At 36.3% G+C, this 23,158-nt stretch overlaps 1 protein-coding gene and 2 long non-coding RNA genes across 7 annotated transcripts in view; 1 reads left to right on the top strand and 2 right to left on the bottom strand.

The window, feature by feature from the left end:
* Positions 1-3,933, bottom strand: part of LOC141376416 (uncharacterized) — a 74,433-nt gene extending 70,500 nt beyond the window's left edge. Inside the window, exon 1 of one of the 3 annotated variants that reach the window (XR_012386440.1) lies at positions 3,504-3,933. This is a non-coding gene — a long non-coding RNA (uncharacterized lncRNA). The remainder of the gene's footprint in view (positions 1-3,503) is intronic. The other 2 variants (XR_012386441.1, XR_012386442.1) reach the window with 2 other exon arrangements.
* LOC141376417 (uncharacterized) lies at positions 3,467-15,468 on the top strand. The gene is made up of 3 exons (XR_012386443.1): positions 3,467-3,581; positions 8,904-9,053; positions 14,498-15,468. It is a non-coding gene; the product is annotated as an uncharacterized lncRNA (long non-coding RNA).
* Positions 11,520-23,158, bottom strand: part of foxo1b (forkhead box O1 b) — a 94,101-nt gene continuing 82,462 nt past the window's right edge. For 2 of the 3 annotated variants that reach the window (XM_073914115.1, XM_073914116.1), the window contains 2 exons: positions 14,484-14,675; positions 11,520-13,051 (listed from right to left, as the gene is read on the bottom strand). In XM_073914115.1, coding sequence (XP_073770216.1) covers positions 11,912-13,051; positions 14,484-14,675 — 1,332 coding nt within the window. In that variant the 3' untranslated portion in view covers positions 11,520-11,911. 3 annotated transcript variants of the gene reach the window in all.

The following is a 23,158-nucleotide window of genomic DNA, read 5'->3' as shown; positions in this document are numbered from 1 at the left end:
CTTGATTCTGGCAGGTCTGGCTTGCCTTCGGAAAGCACGTGCAGTCATGAATAATTAAGAAGCAGGCTCTTCTTATAGGATAAGAACACTCTGCTATGAATAATAATGAGAAACCGACGAGTCATCTTTGCACTTGCAGTTTTGTGCTACGTCGCCGATTTTGTTCCTGCCCCAAAGATTATTTTAAACCCGGAAGCTGAAATTAGCTGACAAAAGCTCAAAATTATCTAGTTTTACCCACAATTAAAGCTGATAGGTAACATTATAACATTGTCTTAACTGATGCTCAACACACACTAATCTGTTTAAATCTCAAAAAAGTACTCGAGGGTTTCGTGAACCTTTAACAAACGGCCAACGAATGCCCCGTTATAAGCCTAAATTGCTGAAGCACTTGTCAGAAAAATGATGGGAACACAGCACAAGGCTAGGGCGATAACGCTAAGGTATTTTTGCAAAAAAAACTGGATCGTTTTTTAAAGACATGATTCATCAGTGGATCGCTCGTATGTCAGCTTATAGACAAACCAGCTGAACGATGTGACTTGGAAACACTCCAGTGCCCCAGTATCTGTGGTTACACCCAGTAAACAGCAGCAACTTCAGTGAACTGATGACTTCCATGGACAATCACAGTCATTTTTGTTGAGCACGTGAATGGCAAACCCGCGCTGTTTAATAATGTGCTCAATATCGCTCTAATAAACGTTAAAGATTAAGAAATAATCTTAATAAATCACTAATAAATGTTAGTGGGAAATGCTCGTTTTTTAAACTTCAGTATTGATTGTTAGCGAATTCTAGTACCATGACAACCTTAAAACAAACAATGTCAAGACTGTTGTGAACATACTCAAGATCGTTTGCCGAGGTTGTGGAAAACAAAACTTGGAGTTCTTAATAAATGGCCATGAGATCATTTAAATGCATGTTCAAAAAACACTAAGAGAGCTCTGTGGTTTGTCCCAAAATAAAAAAAGGCAACTAAACTTCAAATACAGTGGTGCTTTTGACTAGAAACTCTCTCTGAAGTAAAGCACACACAATGACACACACACACACACACACACAAACACTAAAATGTGTTTCATGTGAAAGGCTTCACAAACAATAATCCCCTACAGCTTTGAGGAGATTCCTGTGTGACAGCGAGAAAGAGGTCTGCGAGTTCATTTCTTGGTGTGTCCCACAAAGTGAACTCATATCCTAGAGTGTCCTAAAGTGGCCTCTCTCTGCTTCTCTTTCTTCCTAATCCCTGTATGCAGATCCATCAGGAGGAGCATATGGGGAGCACATGTGTGTCTGGTCACATTCTTCAGCAGACCTGACCCACCACAGAGACCCAGAAACAGCCGACCTGACCCAGCAAGAGCGGACAACCTGCTGCCTTTTCACTTAACTAGAGCTGTCAGACAATGACTCAACTCCACACCAAACCTTCTGCGCCTATAATTCAACCAGACTACAGAAGAAGAGTATAAGAGAGTTGTCTTGCATTACTTGCTTGGGGGTAAAGCAGCAACAATTTCATGGTCTTCAACTGAGAAGAGGTGCAAGTGTCAAAATACTAAAAAAATTTTTTATTAATAATATTATTAAAACTTTTTTACCATGATTTACAGAGGACTAGGGTTGAAGTCGAAATTGAATTGTGATTCACTATATGCAAGGGGCTGCGATATGAAATATATTTGTATTACTTAATTTCCTATGCCCAGAGCAAATGCGTGACTGCCGTCTGCATAGTCTTACTAGCAATTGAGTGAGCACAATTGAGTGAGGAGTGTCTCGCTAAAAAGTCAACTGAAAGTATTGCCAATCTAGTAGCAAGCAACAGCAAAGTACAATTTCAGAGTTGTTTCAGCCATGTTAGTTTGCTGAGTGTTCTGTATTTTTATTCATTTTTAATTTGTATCATAAGCTACACTACCTCCCTAATTCGAGTTCAACTTGTTAACAGAAAGGTAAGGTCATTTTATTTGTGTTTACTGTTTGCTTTAGAGAAAAATGAGTTTCATTTTTGAATGTTTAATACATGCTTAAGTAAGTTAATATTTTTTCAATTCCTTTTTTAACTAACACTCACTGCTTTTTATCAGTAAGAAGCTATGATACAGATAATTGAGCTTAAGCTTGACCAAAGAGCTTAGAGTGACCAAGAGGCGACACTCAATAGAGCGTTCCATTGCAACAGCAGCGCTCAGCAACAGCCCTGCGATTTTGGAGTGAAAGTGATCGGCTGTCCATTGGATCTCACTGCTGTCGCGATGGCGAGCAGCTGCTTTGTTTTTTTATTTATTTATTTAAAAAGCACATTAAAGCTGAGATACAACCTGAAATACAACACTTTCTATCACAATCATCAGCACTTTTAATAGTTTATTTTACAGACTTATAATATGCTGTTGTTCTATTGGAATTTTTATTCCAAAATGGCCGCTGCGGCATCTAGTGGCTGTTTCCCAATCGCACTGGAGTGTCAACTCTTGGTGATTCTATGCTTGTTGGCCTGACTACAAAATTAAATCGCAAATCCAATAGAACAACAGCATATTATAAGTCTGTAAAATAAACTATTAAAAGTGCTGATGATTTTGCAGTATTTGTCAAAAATGTAAAAAAAAAATTTTTCATAAATAATCTCAATTATTTATACAAATATTTTCAAAAATATTATCAATATTTTTCTTAAATCGCACATCCCTACAGAGGACACCCTCTAAAATTTGATTTGGTGTGACAAGGCATATAATAAGGTATATTTATAATTAGAATCATTTGATTACATATTCAAAGTGGGTATCACAATGCAACTGGAAAATTGTGTGATTTTCATTTTAAATCTTTCCTTCTATTAAAAAAAACTCTTTTAAACAATTTAAAATATCATTAAATTTGTATGACTACTGTTACAATTTGAATAAAGAGTCTATATAAACATTAAAAAACAATTATTTATCCAATAACAATGTATTTTTCCATTCCCATTTAATGGTTTCTGTCCTTTACAAAATCGCATTTGTAAACTTCATTTCACATAAACACCAATCATATAAAGAAACAGTTGTGTTGTTAAGTAACTTATTCGACCCAAAATCATCAATTTTAAAGTTTTTACAAAGCAGATTCGCGCTAAAAGAGACAAAATCATCATAAAAGTGATTCAAACGGTGCTCAATCTATCTTAAGTCTTCTAAATCCTTAATATGATGTGTTTAGTGACTAACAATCCGATGTTTACATTGTTTTCCGAAGATATTCTCCTCGTTTGAACATATAAATGAATCAATACGATTCGTGAACAAATCATTCAATAATGCTGCGTCCCAATTCACATATTTGCAGTAAGCCATAAAATGATGTATTTTGTAAAGGAAAAGTAGAGCTTATTTTTTAGCCTTCGGTGACGTAACGTTACTACTTTTTCGTTAACAGATCGTTTTGTTGCTTAGTTACGTCCCCTGTCAATCATCATCCACATCTCTTTCATATTTATTACTTACCTTTTTGGAGAAGCAGCAGCAGGATCATTCATGCCATTCACGAGTCTTTCATGCAGAGAAATCTTGTTTTTTTTTTAGGTAATTATGCATGCAGAATTTACCGTCCAAACATATCTTGATAAGTTCACGTTGTTGTTGCAGATGACGTGTTTAAACATGTTCCAGTTGGCTAGATATTTGATTAACTGTCATTCAAACAACTTGACCAGCCTCTCTACTTGACGGTTGGGCTGTGTTCGCCATGTTTGTAGTTTGTTTACACGTGTTGCCAGATATAGCTGACTTTTTCCAGCCTAAAAGCTTGACATTTTTTTATCGATTTAAATCGCAATTAACCTAGTTACTTTAACTGTCATAATTTTAACTGAACAGCAAGGAACACCAGCAGTCACAACAACATAACAGGATCGAAACACTGCCTCTCACCCACACACTGCACTTAATGTTGTGTAAATTACATAGGCGGTCATCGCCAATTGGGTCAAATGCTTAACATTTACTATTACTAATATTATTATTATTATTGTCATTACTATTATTATCTTTATCATCATCATAATATTACACCTACCAGGAGATAAAAGCTGCCTGCATGTAAAAACAATACATATAAAAATAAAAATAAAAACTGACCAGCCCACATTTAAAAATTGGTCTGGCGCTTCTGGCAGAGAATTGCCAGATGGCCAGTCCGCCCCTGCCTATTCGAGTATGTTTTACCTTCGTTGTGCGGTGTAAATATATCCTATTTGGCGTTTTAAATTCTTTTGAACACAATTGGGCGCTGCTTGTCAAGCAGACAATGCATCTTTGTTTGTTTTTGCTGTCAATTGTGGAAAAAATGATTGATAAGAGTTAAGATAAACCAATGTGAGTTTTTTGATACACCTTTCCTTCACCTCCTCTTGTGGGTGGGCCGACATGGTTTGCGCTATGCACTGGTCACTACTAACTGAATGTAATAGGAGCACACAGTCATGTTTTGTTAAATAAGCTGCATATAAAATTTACATTTCAAAACCTCCCAAATTTACCGCCAACCAATTTTACCCACAAAAGTTTAATTCAAAACCACCCAATCTGGCAACACTGTTTACACTTTTTTAGTTTACACGTTTGTAGTTCTATCTAATAACCGTCCAATGTGCAATTTATTGTGGGCAGTATTAACGGTTAGTATGGACACTTCCATAGACATTATATAAGACATCTAATAAATAATGTCTATTGACGCTTCTACACTTCGAATTTTTACCGGAAATAGTAAACCATCCGGGAACTTTTGGCATACTCTTTTCAACATACTATGGTTTGCGACATACTTATTCTAGTTTCGAACACTATTAAGGATGGATAGTATGCAAATTGGGACGCAGGAATTGATTCATTAAGGCTCAATCAGCGAATCATTAACAATTTACAGTTGAATCCTCAACAGCGATCGTCGTGTTTTTTTAAAATAGATTTTTATGCCGATTTGTAATCGTTTTCTTCTTTAATAATACATTCTTTATTAATAAAAATATAACTAGGACACACTTATAGGCTAGATATACTCTCACTCATGCAAACGTTTACCAATAAACAAGTCTGACAGACTCGTAATGTTTTCATACCTTTATATACAATTATGGCTTCATATAACAGCTGCATTTTTCCTTTTGTTAAATTAAAATCAATTCTTCATCGCATTACAATTTTATCAGGCACTTCCTCCATTCAAAAAAGCATGTGGTTCTGACAAGGACAGTACGATGAGTGTACAGTATGTTTCTAAAGTACAATCGGCTACAGTGGGAAAACAATTCCCATCACAAAAGAATACAATAAAAACCTTCACTGACACATACAAAACAAATTCATCCATTGCAAAATTAGAGTCAAACTAAATGACATTTTCTGATTGTTAAATAAGACAAAAGCAATGCTATTTACATACCGAAAGATCCAAACAAACTAACAAAAACCTCAGGAACTCGCAAAGTTAGTGATACTTAATATTATGTACACGTAATCAGATAACAAACACACAAACAAACAAAAGCTTTTAATATTTATGGACAGTCTTAAATGAATATAAAATGCAGAGAGTTGTTTTATATCTGTTAAAAATATATGCATATGTTTAAAATATTGTTTATAATTTACAAACCTTCATTGTACACCTCCCCATTTGAATAGAAAATCTCTTACATGTCGAAAATCTCAAAGTATTAAATATTATGTAGAGGTGCAGCTGCACAGATGTGTGTGTGTGTGTGTGTGTGTGTGTGTGTACGACGTTTAAACAAAAACACACAGAGAGCAATTATAAATTACAAATAATCATTCTATAATCAACGTCAAATACATAAATGCTGCAACATTTTATTGAGGCTTTTAACTGGACATCCTCAGGTAAAAGCAAAATTAGTCATAAGTAAAAGTGCCTTCTGGTGATTTTCGATTTGTTCAATTTCACCATTGCGGTCAATAGGTAATAAAAATATGCAAAAATGGCAGAAAAACCCATCATTATTTGAAAAGAAAAAAAAATTAAACATTTTCCAGGGTTTAAATAATTGATTTACAAATTTTAATTCTTGAATCATGAATATCATGAGATTTTCTTCGGGTTATACTTGAATTAACCATATAATGACATTAAAAAAAAATCAGATGTTCATGTACTATTAACATTCTGCGCATATATCTCAGCTAATCAGAAATAGACTTGGCAACCCAAAATGCCAGTTTCTGAGGAGAAGGCACAAAGTACATACACTACCTGACAACAGTCTTATCGCCAATCCAAGTTTTAGGAACAGCAGATAATAACTTGACGTCTAGTTGATCATTTGGTATAAGTTGATCTAGTTGATCATTCGGTATTATATTCGGTATAATTGAAAGGCAAAGGCCTCTAGATTACACATATTTCACCAAAATAAAATATGATCGTGCCTTAATTTTTAAAGTGTTTAATTAGGACAGTAAGGTCTGACCCAGCCTAGACAAAAGTCTTGTCACCTAACAGTATAGTAGATATTCTATACTTGTACAGTATAGAATAAAAAGTCATGATGCAGTGGATAAAGAATGAATATTGTGCATGACTCCCATGAGCTTGGAAGACTGCATACATACATCTCTGCAATGACTCTCATAACTTATTAATAAAGTCATCTGGAATGGCAAAGAAAGCGTTCTTGCAGGACTACCAGAGCTTTGTATTCATTTTTAATGCCTCCTCCAACTTACCCCAGACATGCTCAATAATGTTCATGTCTGGTGACTGGACTGGTCAATCCTGGAGCACCTTGACCTTCTTTGCTTTCAGGAACTTATTATGTGGAGGCTGAAGTATGAGGAGCGCTATCCTGCTGAAGAATTTGCCCTCTCCTGTGGCTTGTAATGTAATGGGCAGCACAAATGTCTTGATACCTCAGCCTGTTGATGTTGCCATCCACTCTGCAGATCTTTCGCACAGCCCCATATTGAATTTAACCCCAAACCATGATTTTTCCTTCACCAAACTTGACTGATTTCTGTGCAGTTCAACAGAAAAATGAACCTTCTGCCACTTTTCCTAATGATCAACTAGCAAGTCATTATTATAATAACTTACCACTGGGATCGACAACAAAACCTTTATCAGGAAGTGTATTATTATCTACTGTACATTAAAATAATTCCATCCAGCAGTTTGAGAAAATCTGTCTGATATATACAGCAAACAAGGCCACAAGGAAAATATTGTTTTACACCTTTAACATCTGGGATGGGTGTTTTGATAGCATTTCAGAAGATGCTTACAAATGTACAAATATAAACAATTCATTTACCATCCCATCAGTACAACAAAAATATACATCTCTGTACAAAAACGCATTCATTCAGCACCGTGAAATGACAATAACTATAATGTACACTACACCAGACATTACACAGCACTCCAGTAGACATGACACACAGTTCAGTTCTCTTAGTGACCTACAGTGGCAAATTTAGAGACGAACTTAAAAAAAGTCTTGTTTGTGAGTGTCTGACGTGGTTATTTTTTGATACGTCAGCTACAGATATTTACACTCTGATTAACATAAAGCAGATTATGATTCCTGACTATCATGGAGTCTACTGGAACAACGTACTGTAAATCAGTAATGACCATTCTCTGGCCTCTGCTGATTGGTTCTGGCTGAGGTAAACAGTTTATGAGGTGTATGCACATACTTCAGAGAGATTAAAGAAATTTGTCAACATAAATAAAAATAAATGTCCCTATTATAACTGAGAGAAAAAAGGAGAATTTCTGAGAAATTAAAAAATATAAAATATATTGGAAAGCACAATGAGACTTGTGAAAAAGTTTTCCATTGATTTGAACTGTACTTTGTTAGGCAAGGACACTGAGAATTTATTCCAGATTATTATTATTATTATTATTGAAAAAAATCTGGAAACTGTAGTTTTAAAGTTGTCCAGATGATGTTCTCAGCATAATTTTAAATTCTTTTTATTTATTTGTGATACAATGAAATAGACAAAATATCTTTATGGAACATGATGTTTATTATATACTCAGATTTTTGGCATAAAAGTTAATATTTCTAATATTGTTTTTTTTTGCCATAAAAAAACGCAATAATTTAGACCAAGGTTACATACGTTAAAGTCAGAGTTATTATTTTTTAAATATTTCCCAAATGATGTTTAACAGAGCAAGAAAACTTTCACAGTATGTCTGATAATATTTTTTTCTTCTGGAGAAAGTCTTATTTGTTTTATTTCGGCTAGAATGAAAGCAGTTTTTATTTTTTTAAACCATTTTAAGGTCAAAATTATTAGCCCCCTTAAGCTATATATTTTTCAAATAGTCTACAAAACAAAACATCGTTATACAATAACTTGCTTAATTACCCTAACCTGCCTAGTAAACCTAATTAACCTAGTTAAGCCTTTAAATGTCTTTAAATTAAAGCTGTATAGAAGTGTCTTGAAAAATATCTAGTCAAATATTATTTACTGTCATCATGGAAAGATAAAATCAGTTATTAAAATGAGTTATTAAAACTATTATGTTTAGAAATGTGTTGAAAAAATCTTCTCTCCGTTAAACAGAAATTGGGGAAAAAAATAAACAAGAGGGCAAAATAATTCTGACTTCAACGGTATATGTAATTACAACCAGTGCTTCATTTGAGCAGCATCTTGTCGGAACCGGCTTTAACTTGTGCATGGTGAATACCTACGCTCGTGTGTGTGTAAAAGAGAAAATGAGCGTTATCGCCCACATGACGGCCTTCGACAATATTTTCGTAAATCGGCTTGTTTACAATTACTATCATTGGTTTATGATTGTTTCACGCGCAGTGAGCAGCAAAACTAAATTATGGCTGTTTTTCAATATGCGTTCCACAGCGAGCTTGCGTCCTCGTGTTCTCATGTAACATCATCATCATCCGCCAATTTCCAGAAACTCAAGACCGCAAGAATGGAGGCTGTGTGAAGGTTCCCGGATGTGTTCTTAATATTGAGGATGCATCGATGCAGAAGTCATTGTGACTAGAGGTGGGAAGCGAAGCACTATATATATATATATATATATATATATATATATATATATATATATATATATATATATTTATTATTAAAGTTCAGAGATATCACTTATTTATAAGTCAGGAGGTTCCCTAAATGAAACAGTAAAAAGTAAATATTACCATAAAAATCTCAATAAAAGAATAAACACATTAAGGGTGTTTATTTGTATAAATTCGTAATAAAATCTGTTTTATTTGTATTGTGCAAAGTATATTTAAAGGTTTTTATGCATAGTATATATTGTGAAAAGGGGAAAAAACAATATAATCGCTGTATGAATGCTGTAATGTGTAAATAATTTTTGGCTAAAAATGCATGAAGGTCATGTGACCATCAGGAACAACGCGCATCTCATTTCTCATAGAACGCGTTCTGTGTTCAAGCGGTCACCCAAGTTCGTTCTTCCGAGGTGACCTGGCAAGACCGATCTTCACAAGAACGCAAGTCCGTTCTCGGCATTCTTAGAATTGAGAAACAGCCTATATTTGTATTTTCAAAATGGCAAATAGACATGCATGTTTTCATTTAAAACACCGGGTATCTGATAATGAGCCTGATCAAAAGAGATCTCAAGAAGATTAACTGCACAAATGGATCAGGATAGTGGGAGACAGAAGCAAAGCGATCTCAAATTACAGCCAGAAAACATGACAGAAGAGGTAACTGTGGGTTCTTCTTGAAGCTTAGACTGAGTAAGTCATTCAATTATTATTTTAACTTCACACATAATAGTGAAATTTACTGAACAGAGATTGTTTATACATGTTATATTTATAGCTAGATGATTTTATTAACCATAACTGACCTATAATTTTATATGGCACAAAATATTAAAAGACCGATCAGAAATGTGATTCTCTCTTTTTGCGCTGTCACGGTTTAATGACGTCATGTTCCGGGAGAACGGTCACGGTAACTTTTATTTCCTGGTTTTGTTCCGGTAAATATTAATCAACAAATTAAGCACTGATTGCAACTACAAAGAAAGTTGCATTTGTGACAAATTAGGGGTTGGGAAATATAACATCTAAATAAAAATGTCAAGATATTGAATCACAACTACAAGATACGAAGTAACAATTGTGATAATGTCAGAATAGCAAGCTTTCAAAAGGCTTCCACACGTAGGCCCAATCCTAATTCTACCCTTTAGCCCTTCGCCTTATGTAGGGGTGTCCCAGTTTCTCTTTAGCTTGAAGAGGAAGGGCTAGATAGCCCTTGAAATGGAGATTTTTCAAGACCACACTCGAAACCAAGGAGTAAAGGATTTTCCCAAAATATACCATCTACAACGACAGCATGGCTGCACACATAAGTAAAGAGATGCACAAGTTATTATTTTTTCATAAGAATCATATGTTTTAATATATTCATAACGGCGTTCGTGTAAATAAAATAAAAATAAATCGCTATTTATAATCCCTAATAATAACTCCTGTATAGCAGTCCCACAACATACTTTCCCATCTGTCACTTGATGACACTCTAATACCCTGTCAGAAAAGTCTAGAGACTGTGAATGATCTTTTTCCAGTGTCCGGTATAACGTTTATGTTGTTTTCTTCTTTGTACATATGTAAATAGTGCCACTAGGGTTGTGGGATTAATCGAATCGCAATCACAATTTGAAACAATGCAATTAGTTAATCGCAAGAGGCTGCAATATAATATATATATATATATATATATATATATATATGTAAACAAGAATAACGAATAACATCTGAGGTGAAGTGCTTCAAAACCAGTCCACTATGCTTCAGAAAATCAAACATGCGAGACTTTCTGCAATGGTGTCTCGAGGCATCACAGACATGGTATCGGTTGTCATGAACTATGCCACATCACATGACAAAAATCGATTGAATCTTGTGTCACAACATACATTTGTCATTTGTGACTCTCTGCGACACCCTACGTCAAGGAAATCATGCCGAAATCGTGTGATCTGACCGGGCCTTTATAACTAGCCAATTAAGTGAGCACTTTCGTTCTATCCAATTAGAATTGCGCAACTGAACTACACCCACAATAAAAAAAACAAACAGGTAAGCGCTGACAAGTGGGATGATGGTGTCCACTACTTCAGAAGAAGTAATAGACTAAGTAATATCAAAGAAAAACAGCATTTGTAATATGAGAATATTTTGGTTTCAAAGTCATAGACACCAAACAAAAACATGTATATTTTAAGAGCTTTCGCAGAATTTGCCATGGCTTACGGAATAAAAATAAATCAGCTTGAAGATTTAATTCAATTGTAAATTAAATTGCAATACCTGTCAAAAAAAAAAAAAAATGGCCACAGTATAAATGCACAGTACAGTTATGAGCTTATTGCCACATTAACGTTACATTGTTATGATAACATGATATATGCCTTCAGTGAGTAACTACAGCAGTCGCGATCGTCGATCTCATATGAAGCAAGAGATTGCGATGACATATGATGACGTGTGCATGTAATGTAGTGGTGTCCCATTTCTTAGAGGTAAATTTTAAAGCCCTTCCCCTTCACACACTGTTTAAAGGGCCAAGGGGAAGGAGTAGGGGTAAAAAAATTGAATTGGGATTGGGCTTTAATCTATTCCTGATTCATACCTTAGTTTTATTTTCACTAGTAATAGTTTTAATTTATGAAAACGAAAGGTTAAAATCTCTCTTGAATATTAGTTGCCTTTTGGTGTGACCTACAGCATTCAGTCTGTATTAGTCAACCATTAATTGACCTGCTCTACGTCTGACATATTTACATATATGCTCACACATTTGTAACAATGAAGTCAAACCAGGATGTGTATGTGTTTAAACAGCAGATGACATGTCTATCCAGATACCCAGTTATGTGTGCTGGTCTTGACACTGTGTGTGAAGCTCTGCTGGCTGCTCATGGGGTCGAAGTTGAAATCCAAAGCATCGCCGTCCATGAGTGTGTCGTGAAGGACTCTTTCTACGTCACACTCCACGTCCAGCTGGTCGATCAACATGTCGTCCAAGTCACTGGGGAGCCGCTCTGGGTGGCTGTGATGGTGGTGAGCAATCGCTCCATGCCTGTGGAAACCATTGCCATTGGTGTAGCTTGGCATCCCGGCCTCACCTCCACCTCTTCCCAAATGAGTATGATGAGGCAGGTGTGGTTGTGGCTTCATGCTACTTAGTCGAACAGGATGCCCGTGGGGCAACATTGCACATCCGTTCAGGCCCATTGCTGGCGAGGGCAATTGATGAAGTGAACGTGGGTGCGCATGTAAGTGAGGATGAGTGATCATTTTGCCTCCTTGTGCCATCTGTCCTTGACTAGCATAGCTTGGTAGCACCGGTTGCCCTTCCCCAGACTGCATTAGCTCCCCTCTTGGATCTGCATCTGCGGTTAGCAACTCTTTTAGAAGCCCTGGGGCGCAGTTGTACTGACCCACAAATGGCCCGTATCCTCCTGGTTTACTGTCTGATAAAGTCGGTATGGAGATGGGATTTAGTCCACCCACTCCACCTTGCCCATACAGGCACTTCCTGTAGTCCTGTTGGACTTGGGGCTGAGGACCCATGTTGGGAGAGGTGTAGGACGGGTACCCGGGGCTGCCCTGCATCAAAGGTGAGGATAGCGCGGTCTGGGCTTCTTGGCTGCCCTGGGTGTTATTTTTGGGTGATATGAGGTTGAGGTTTTCTAAGAGATTGTCCATCATGTTTTCAGAACCGTGATGACCCGCCACTTCGGACAGGCTAGGAAGGGGACCACCCAGTTTGGTGCCTGGGTAGCCAATGTGGACCTCGGCTGCCTCATCTTCCTCAGGGAGGAAGGGTGAGCGGCGACCGCTGAGAGTGCTGGCATCAGAGCTGGCACGTGTACGAAAGTTGCCCCAGGGTTCAAAGTCATCATTGCTGTGAGAGTTGGGGCTACCGAGCCATTTCGGGTACTGAGAACCAGGACTGTTTGAACCCCCATCTAGACCACCTTGCAACGACATCTGCAGATGCAAAAAAAAAGACCATGAAAATGAACTGTAGAACATTTACAAGCAACTGAAGCAGAGCTTGAAGATAAACAAACAGCGGTTTATCATAAGCATTTTATCGATAATTAATTACACAGTTGGTATTAAGAAGATACAACATAGAAACTTTGGGCTCTTTTTTGACGATCCAGGCACAGAGTTCAAAGCGCAGGGTGCAAAAGCATTAAGGGCATGTCCGAATCCACTTTTTTAAAACTCAGTTCTAATTTCCAGCAAACAAATAAATAAACAGTAATGACGACTTTAGACCTCCTCTTTGCTGGTCTATCGAACAGTGCATTTTAGTTCCTCAAAATAGCAACGTGCCAGCAATGTGCCTTAACATCCCTCCTTTTTTAGACCAGAACGCCTATGGAAAATGCAAATGCATTTGCTATTTAAACAGCGAGGTGCAAAACATCAAAACGACTCTTGCGCTGAGCTGAAACTAGCAAACAACAATTGCATCGCGCCTTGTGTCACATTGCGCCAGGTGTATGATGGGGCCCCTTATTTTAACAACATTGAGCAGCTAAATGTATCTGGAAAAATATTCAAAGGCTTTTATTTTCATAAACCGTGCAGATGTGAATGCGTTTGAGTGGATTGGCTAAAGTAGACATCTAACGTCTGCGCGTTCTAGACGTGAAGGCGCTCTTTCCGGCAGTCTTTCTTCTTTGTTTACACAGCACAGCATTCCGGCAATAGAGAGGGATAGAGAGGGCGGCGTCCCCGAAACTACCCTCGCCACCCGCGCCCTCATCTGCGTCTAGGGTGGCAGAATAGAAAGAGCGGCGCCCCCGAAACTATCCTCACCACCCGCGCCCACAATTATATCCGCGTCTAGGGTGGCAGAATATAGAGAGCGGCGTCCCCTTAACTACCCTCGCCACCCGCGCCTCTGTTATAGCCGCGTTTAGGGCGGCAGAATAGACACCCCCCCACACGGTTTCACTTTAGGTTTGAGGGGGGCGTGACCGTCCTTTGCCTAGAGCGGCAGTTCAGCTTGCTCCGGCCCTGGTAACGTTACAACTTCTCTTTCCGGAAAATTGCCGGAACGAATTTACAGTTTTTTTTAAAAAGGACCCGTTGACATACAGAATATTGCCGGTAATTTTCCCAATAAGATCTGTATATGTGAAAGGGGCTTTTGACTATACTTTACTATACCATGGAAGCAAACCCTAAGGTGGTTTAAACACTTTTGTAGCAAACCAAAAATAAAAAAGGTGCATCTACTATAGGCACGTTTGGATGCAGAACAAATGTTGACGGTTTTATTAATTGTAATTTAAACTATTTTAATATTCCATTGTGCATATTTGGTGGTGACAAAATCAAAAGATATTGGTTTATCACATTCATATTTTGGCAAACAGTGTAGATTGTTCTCCCCTCAACTGACCTTTTTCTTGGCAGCTCGTCCACGGCTCTTTGTGAACTTGCTGTTGTTGTCCATGGAAGTGGCCCGCCGGCGTGGAGATTTGCCACTCTTTCCCCCCTCCGGGTTCAGCATCCACCAAGAGCTTTTCCCTGTTCCTTCATTCTGGACGCGCACAAAGCGACTGTGCAGGGACAGATTGTGTCTGATTGAATTCTGCAAGAGAGAGAATGGCATGGGAACATGAAAATCTGAGAATAGATAACTGACTGAAGGCCAATCACTGGAAGTGGAAATGACTTGCAATCATTTGACCAATGTTATCATTTCTTGCCTTGAGATGTAGATCACTCAACAGAACAAATATGTAATGAAACACTGATCATGTTTCTCAAATGCAAGATAAGGTGGCAAAAATGGCCAATGTTTTGACAGACAAGTGCCGACGCCTGTATGTTTTTGCCAATGGTTTTATGTTTAATTTGTTGAGAAAACAGGACAGAGGCCACTGATACTGAATAACCAAATCATATGCAACCAATTTACAGATAATAAGCCTTTTTCTAGACTACATAAAGTACTATATGATTTGGAGGAGATGCTAGTTGGTTAGAAGAGAGAGAAAAAAACATTAGTCATCACACACTGAACTCATTCGCACACATCCTGCACTAATGATATTTTGTCTGCTGAAGTTTTTCCACCCTGAAAAGGCCTACTGTACACAACTATAAAAGGGGGGAAGAGACTATAGTCACCTTTAAAAGCTTTAAATACTTTAAATATTATCGTTGATTTTTTTAAAATGCATGGGGAGTCATTTTGGCCTGAAATGCTCATTGAGCAGAGGTTTGGAGAGGTTAAAAGTAATTGATAATTTGTTTTGTGTAGTATTTTGATTGTCCCATTCCATAATAAGGTGAAAATGATTTAGCTATAAAACATGATAAATTGTAGCGTTTAACCCTTGCAAAAAGAAAAGAATAAAGTTTGATCATTTGCACTGTCTAATAAACATTTCATATTTATTATTTAATACTGTAAAGCCTTATGTGCTGTTGAGGATATTTTTGTCCACTTCGGGGTGATTTTGTGTCTAAATTTGGTCATAACTTTCTCTGTGTTTCAGCTAGCAGAATGACTTTTAGTGGCAAATCCTATTTTGACACATATTTTGAGAAAATGCTTTGAAGGAAAAAAAAACCCTCAACAATACACTCTTTACTACCCTTTTGTTATGTTGCGGATGAAAACATCCACTAAATTAAACTGCTGTAAAAATGCATCAGATTAACATTATTATTTTAAAATTTGCATGAATCTGTTAATCAACCTCAGTCCTGATCAAAACGACTAAATTACTTAGTAAACAGGATTTTAACTCTTTAATTGCCAAATTTATAAATGATGTCACTGATTTGGTGGGGAAAAAACACACACAAAATGTCGTAATTTCAATATAAAAAGTAATTGCGGACTGGATTTTTTTTCAACCTTTTATCAAGTCTTAGACATGTGAACAACATTGCCTTTGATGCATTGTTTTTGATTAATTGTATTTTTTTTCTCCCTAAAATACTGTTAGTGGCTGTTTTTGCCCCATTGACTTTCATTATAAACACACTTTTGGATTACAAAACCATGACAGCATATAATCATGCATTTTTGATTGTTGGTGGTTTTCCCTCGTTGGGAAGTGGTAAAACTTGTAATTTTACCCTAACCCTCACTGATCATCAGTTGGCACTATTAACCCTTTAGATAAGGCCGTGCAAAAAAGGCTTAGTTTCTGGATAATATACACATAAAATAAAAAAGGATAATAAACATAAAAAAACAAAAACAAATCACAATTATTTGGTGCAAAAAATACAGGAAAAAGGTATGATAAAACACAATTAATCGTTAACGAACTCATCAAATACCTGAAACACACATTTAATGACTATAAATTACAATTAATTCTTAGACAATAAATCATCAAGCACGTGCCATAGTCACAAAAGCTTGATTACAAAGGCTGTACATTTTCAAAACAACAAAGGGCTTGACTGGTGGAATGAACAGTCGGTTTCCTGCATAGAAGGAAGTGGATCGGTAGGAAGAAGGAAAGCAGAAGTTTAAGCCACAGAGGAAGGTCAGCAGGAGGTCACCTTCAACCTTTGATCCTGAAGGTCATGACCTTAGAGGTCAAGTTAGGGGAAACACAGCTTCCATATCACACAACTAAAGCTCATGGATGTGAACAGAAACAGTGGTCTGAAAACACAGTCTGGGTCATGAACACTTAAGTAACCCAGAGGTCAACTGACCAGTTCAACTGGCCCTGCTTGGGCAAGAGCGAAAAATAAAGTTGAAGGAAAGGATGCTGAGTGAGAGGAAAAGGAAGTGCTGGAGGAATCGAGATAAATGAGAAGGTGAGGTACCAGTATGGAAAGTGAAGTGGTGGAGTTTGCAGGGATTGAGTCAGGGAGGTGGAGGTAAAGGCGGAGCAGAGAGAATGTTTTCCCGCTGAGAGGGACGAGGTCGATGGGTTTGTGTGTGTGTGTGTGTGTGTGTGTGTGTGTGTGTGTGTGTGTAGAGGAGGACGGCCTCTCCAGTAGTGCTGACAGACACTTGCAAACAGACACACAGAGAGAGTAATAACGTATGGGTCTGTCTGGCGTCTGTCTACACTGTAACAGAATCCCCGTCGCAAAAGCTTGAGACTCAAGAGACACAGAGAGAGACAGAAAAAAGACAGACAGGCACACAGAAAAAAATAGAGAAAATTAAATCTGATACCAATATGCTGATTACTTTAGGTCAATAACTGTTAAAATGATGTTCTATTTTGACAAAATAAATAAAAAACTAAACACTACATGTTGTAATAGTAACAAATTAAGTAGAATACTCTAACATGCAACTAATAATTCAATTCATCTTTATTTCTATAGCCATTTTTCAATGTAGATTGTGTTAAGGCAACTAAACATTAAAGCAGTTTCAATTTACTAGAACTTCATCTGTCCAGTTTAGCACAGTTCAGTTTAGTTCAGTTCAGTGTGATGTAAATGTCGCTGCTAAAGACCAAATACTGAAGAGTAAATCCAACGATGCGCAGCTCCACAAGTCAATATTATAAAATTTAAAAGTCAATAAATAATAATAAACTGTTGTTTAAGAAGATGAATCTGAAGTGATTATAGCAAAAATGAGACCCTGGACAAAAAAATAAATAAATCAGTTATAAGTCTAGATTTTTCCATTTACGTATGGTTTGTTTAGTACAATATTTGGTCAAGATACAACTATTTGAAAATCTTTAATCTGACTGTTCATGAAAATCAAAGTTAAGTTTTTGACTCTTCTAAAACGTATAAATATTATAATATGTTTGCTGATAAAAGAAACAGACTAAATGAACATTCTTGTTTATCTGAAAAACAATTCTGAAGTCAGATATTCTGCTTTGAAAATGGGCATAACGTGCCAAAACGGCTGTCTTTGTTGTGGTCATTTACTCCACCTAATGCTAGTTTAACCAATTATATTTGATTCACTCATTCAGAAAGGCTCTCAAAGCATGCGTCACACCGAAATGTGACCTCTGGTGGAGAGTAGCAGACACAGATTCAGAGTTCCACATGAGGTTATTAATAAGCAAATAATATAAATATTACGAGCGTAAATATTAGGTGAGCAGGTTACCTTGTAACCGTGTGTCCTAACAACACACTATGTAAAGAGATAAGCAGTGAAGCAAATTGGCTGTTTGCACTAAATGAAACATGACAGAAACACTAAACAAACAAACGAAACATGACAGAAATTTAAATACAGCCATTCAGAAGGACAGAATAGTGCCCTTACTGCACTCCAACAAAATGGTGAGGTTTACATTGTTATTAATACATTTTAAACCTCTTTAACATTATTAAATGTACATGCTGAATCACTGATATGTGTTGGCTTGCACTGAGTCCCAGTTCTAAAGTTCAATTTCAAACTGTTTATTTTATTTTCAAGAACTGATGCTGCTTTCAGTGTATGGCAATAAATATCATGTGAATTAGCAGTCAAACTCACATTATTAGGATTTAATACTTAATAAAGCACATGCAGTGTACCTGATCATTGTTAGTTTTCTGTTGTTCAGCTGCAAGAAATAGAAGCTATGTCTAACGTATAAAATTTAGGTGTTGGTAAGGAAAAAAACATTGAAAAATATTCCTTCTATGGCATGATGTTGCTTTTATTTAACACGATTTAAATCAGCCTTTAGGTTTAATAGTCAAGCTTGCTCCTGTTGGTGTCATCAATCTGGCAACCTGTGCTTGCGAGTGTTTTGAACCAGGCATGCAATTCCTAGTTTGACCACGGGGTGTCAAACTTACATACTGCACCTTTAAAGTTGTCCATGAAGCGCTTTGAGTGCAGATTACATAAAAAAACATTATTTTTATATATTTACATTATGAATTGTAGAAAATGCCTTCATGGAACATAATCTTTACTTAATATTCAAATGATTTTGACATAAAAGAAATAAATATATAATTTGTCCCTTATGATGTATTTTTGGCAACGGCCCACAACATTCCCATACAACATTAGACAGGTTTTGTGTTCCAGGGTCACTTATTTTACACCATTCCATTGTTCACTGCATCCTGAGCAAACCCACTCTAAAAGGTGAAGATTTTTCACAAATACTATCATATATAAAGACAAAATAAAAAAAAAAACAAATTAGTTATGTGATCCTTTCATTTAAACACATTTTTTACTTGCTTTTCCAATTTGTTTTTCCCAAAACATAACTTGAGAGATAAAATGCTGTCGCTTGAAACTCTGTACTTCACTTCTTCAATAAATCAAAGAGAAAACAAAGAAAGAAAGAGAAGAGGTTGTGCGTGTTCAAGTGTACTCATGCATAAATTCATCTACTGGTATTAGCAGATAACACACGCACACACATACACACGCAGTCAGTTTCAGGGCACATGTGCAGCACATGCAGAGCAGCAGGAAGTGAGTCACTCCAGGAATGCGACAGGGAAGGTGTCACAGTCTGATCAAACTGTCCAACACTTGCTCAAAAAGAGCAAAGAAAAAAAAAAGAAGTCATGCTGATTTCAGTGCTGACCAGCCCTGTGACTGCCGGGGCTTCAGGTATGCTTGTGTCTCTTCTCACCACCCTCAAAATAGATTCAACTCACTGATAACTGATCTGAAGTCAGCTTTGAATGTACAGTACAGGAAGTGGGTAATAGCCATGCATGACATCAGAAAAGGGCTCTTTAGATTTCTACAAATAGTCAGGGTCAGTCTGTCACTGGTGTCAATCTTGCATGCAGTTTAAATGCACCTTTTCTTTTGCTTACCAAGCCTGCATTTATTTGAGTTTAAAACACAAAACTGAATTTACTTGAACTGAATTTTCTGCTTCATTACTGCAGTCAGAATAGTATAATATGATCATTTACTGCTTAATGGGGTATATGCCGAAGCATGCTAATAGGACTTTTAATTTGCCATTAACCTGGGCTAAGCGCTTCCGGCGAATTGAATGCCAATGCAAAATCCGGTGCGTTTAAGATCTGTTTTCTTTAAAAATCAGCGATCTCCACTAGCTGAGGGATATCCGATTTAAAGTGGGTCTCAGATTGTACAAGTAGCACTGCATTAAATTACATTTCCCCCGCCATATCTTTATTATATGAGCATTTATTTTACCCCAGTATATTCAATGGAGCTTCTGCGTTAACCTGGCGATTCTGACGGACGAGTGCGAGTAAACAGCTTTTTGTCTCGTTTTACGCTTGAGCAACTAAATAAATGCTAAAGTTTATTTAACTGAATGTATTTTAATGACATTACAACATCGATGCTGTATACGGAACCGTATAAAATGAGAAAAAGTTCACAATAACAGGTCACCGGAAGTGTATCAGCATGGGAACAGCACTAGCTCGGCATATACCCTATTGTTATTAAAATATCATTTTTTTGGTACTGGTGTGTACTTTTATTTTGAAAACTACATTACAGTACCATTCAACATGTACTAAGTTTAGATTAGATTCAACTTTATTGTCATTACACATCTACAAGTACAAGTCAACGAAATGCAGTTTAGGTCTAACAAGCAAGTGCAGAATATAGGTACTAGGGTTGTCACGATACTACCAGCTGAAGTATCATGTTACCAAGTAGTATCGCAATACTGTATTAATTAATAACTCAAATCTACAAAATAGAGCAAATTGTCAGAAATACTATATTTTATATGTCATAACACTTTCAGAATTCCCTTATAATTTAAAACTTATAATTTGTACAGACTTTCCTTGATTTTCTTTGCTGTGAATTTTTTGTTGTTATTGCAATAATAATAGTAATAATAAAATTAAGAGATAAATTATTGATCATACCATAGGAACTGCCATGACTGCAGCAAACTACAACCCATGTGCAGACCGTTAAAATGAACGTATAATAAAGTGGTCTATTGATTATTTGCTGGCACAAATGTTTGAGCATTTTAGTGACTTTTCCATATGCAGCATATTGTACACTGTAAAAAAAATGGCCGTGATTTCAACGGTAAAAAACTGTAAAAATGCTACAGTACAAATCCGTAACCTGGTTAACGATATGTTTCCTTAATATATATGGCGAATAACCGTAAATTGACTTTCTCAGAATTCCCTGCATGGCACATAACCTTTTATGCATTTGGTTGACATTATTATGGATCTTTTTAGTTGTTTCCTCATCAGTTATGTACATTAGAGATTTACGTTACATCTAATGTTGATAAACAATGTTTATTTCATGACTTCAATTTTATGCGCGTTACCACACTGGTGTTTAGTAGCTGTGTGATTGACACTGAGCACCTTCTATATGCTGATACTCTTTTCTGCTTGTGGGAAAAGTTGATTGTGATGAGCATTGGCTCAATATGTAACTTCCTCATCACCACCTGCATGTGGGTGTGCTAATGTGTCTAACTGTTTAACAAAAGATGTGTAAATGTTAATCATTCAAAATACAGACATTTTACCTCTATAAATGAATAAAATACGGTAATTTACCGTAAAAATAAAAAATTACTTTTACGGTTTGTACCGTGTTTTTTAACGGTAAAGTACTGGCAACCACAGCTGCCGTTTTTTTACCGCGGAATTATTTTTTACAGTGTAGAACGGTTAATGACGATACTACTGGTTACAAACTACAGTGGCACAGCCAGTATTTTGGAGCCGTGGTATATCGGTGCTACCGAAGTACCAGTAAACTGCGCAACCCTAATAGGTACAAGTTATCAAGTGCAGTTATAGAAAAACTATGGTGATATTTACCGATGGATGTACAATGAATATTAAACACAGGTTGTATTAAAAATGAACAGAGATTTACAATGGATGAATATATGTACAGGTTGCTTTTAATAATCAGTAGTATGCAGATAGATATGAACATAATTACAAATGTATATGTGCATTTGATATGTACAATTCAAAATGAATTAGTGCAACGTAGTACGATGAATATGTACAATTTTAAAAGTACCAAGGTATGAAATTAAGATGAATTTACTTCTATATTTATTAAGTAAACATTAAATTGTAGAGGAGAATAAAAAATTGTTATGTGCAAAATAAATAAACGCTGTTATTTTAAACTTCCTGTTCATCAAATAATGCTAAAAAAGCAAAGCATATCATCATAGTTTCCACAAAACAATATGAGGCAGGAAGAAAATAAATCATATCAAAATCGATCATTCTAAGAACCTCTATTATTGACAGAGTACCAATAATTATAGGGTATAAGGACTTTTAGCTTTCAGTAACCTGGGTCAAGTGCTTCTGGCAAACTGTGCACAGTTAGAAAATCTGCGCGTTTAAGGTCTGTTTTTTTGGTCCCACTTTATACTAAGTGGCCTTAGCTAAAAAATAGTTACACAGGAATTAATAGTTTGTTACAATGTACTTATTGTGTAAATACATGTATTTATTGTGTACTTCTGCTTGATTAAATACCTGTATGTAATTACATCTGTAACTAAATTCTGTAATTACATTTGTAAATACACTGCTGACCATTGCCTACACCTTAACCCACCCTTAAACCTACCCATGCCACCAAACCTGTCCATAACCCAACCCCTATCCCAACTCATGAGCAACACATGTTCTAAAATACATTATGAACACAGTAAGTACATTGTATTTATTTTTTGATGCAAGTACATATTAGTTAAGGACACTTAATATAAAGTGGGACCGTTTTTTTTTTTTAATTTAAAAATCAACAATCTCCACTGACTGATTGATTTACATTATAAAGTGGGTCTCAGATTGTGCAAGAAGCACTGCATTAAATAGCATTTTCCGTGCCATGTCTTTAAAATAAAATTTAAATATTTATTTTACTCCAGTATTTTCAATGAAGTTTCTCCTGCTGATCCTGACAGTGTGTGCGTGTAAATGGCTTTTCATCTTGATTTACGTTTGAACAACTAAATGAAAGCTGAAGTCTATTTAACTGATCATATTTAAATTACTTTACAACATCGATTCTGTAAAAAAAAACATATAAAACTGAGAAGAAGAAAAAAAAAAATCACATTAACCGTTTATCTGAAGTTTATCGGTATGGGAAGAAACACTAGCTCTGCATATACCCTATTGATCATAATTGAT

This window comes from Danio rerio, chromosome 10, assembly GCF_049306965.1.
Source record: "Danio rerio strain Tuebingen ecotype United States chromosome 10, GRCz12tu, whole genome shotgun sequence".
In the NCBI taxonomy this organism is placed as follows: Eukaryota; Metazoa; Chordata; class Actinopteri; order Cypriniformes; family Danionidae; genus Danio; species Danio rerio.
Note: the sequence above shows the minus strand (reverse complement) of the source record. Positions and strands in the feature narration are given on the sequence as shown.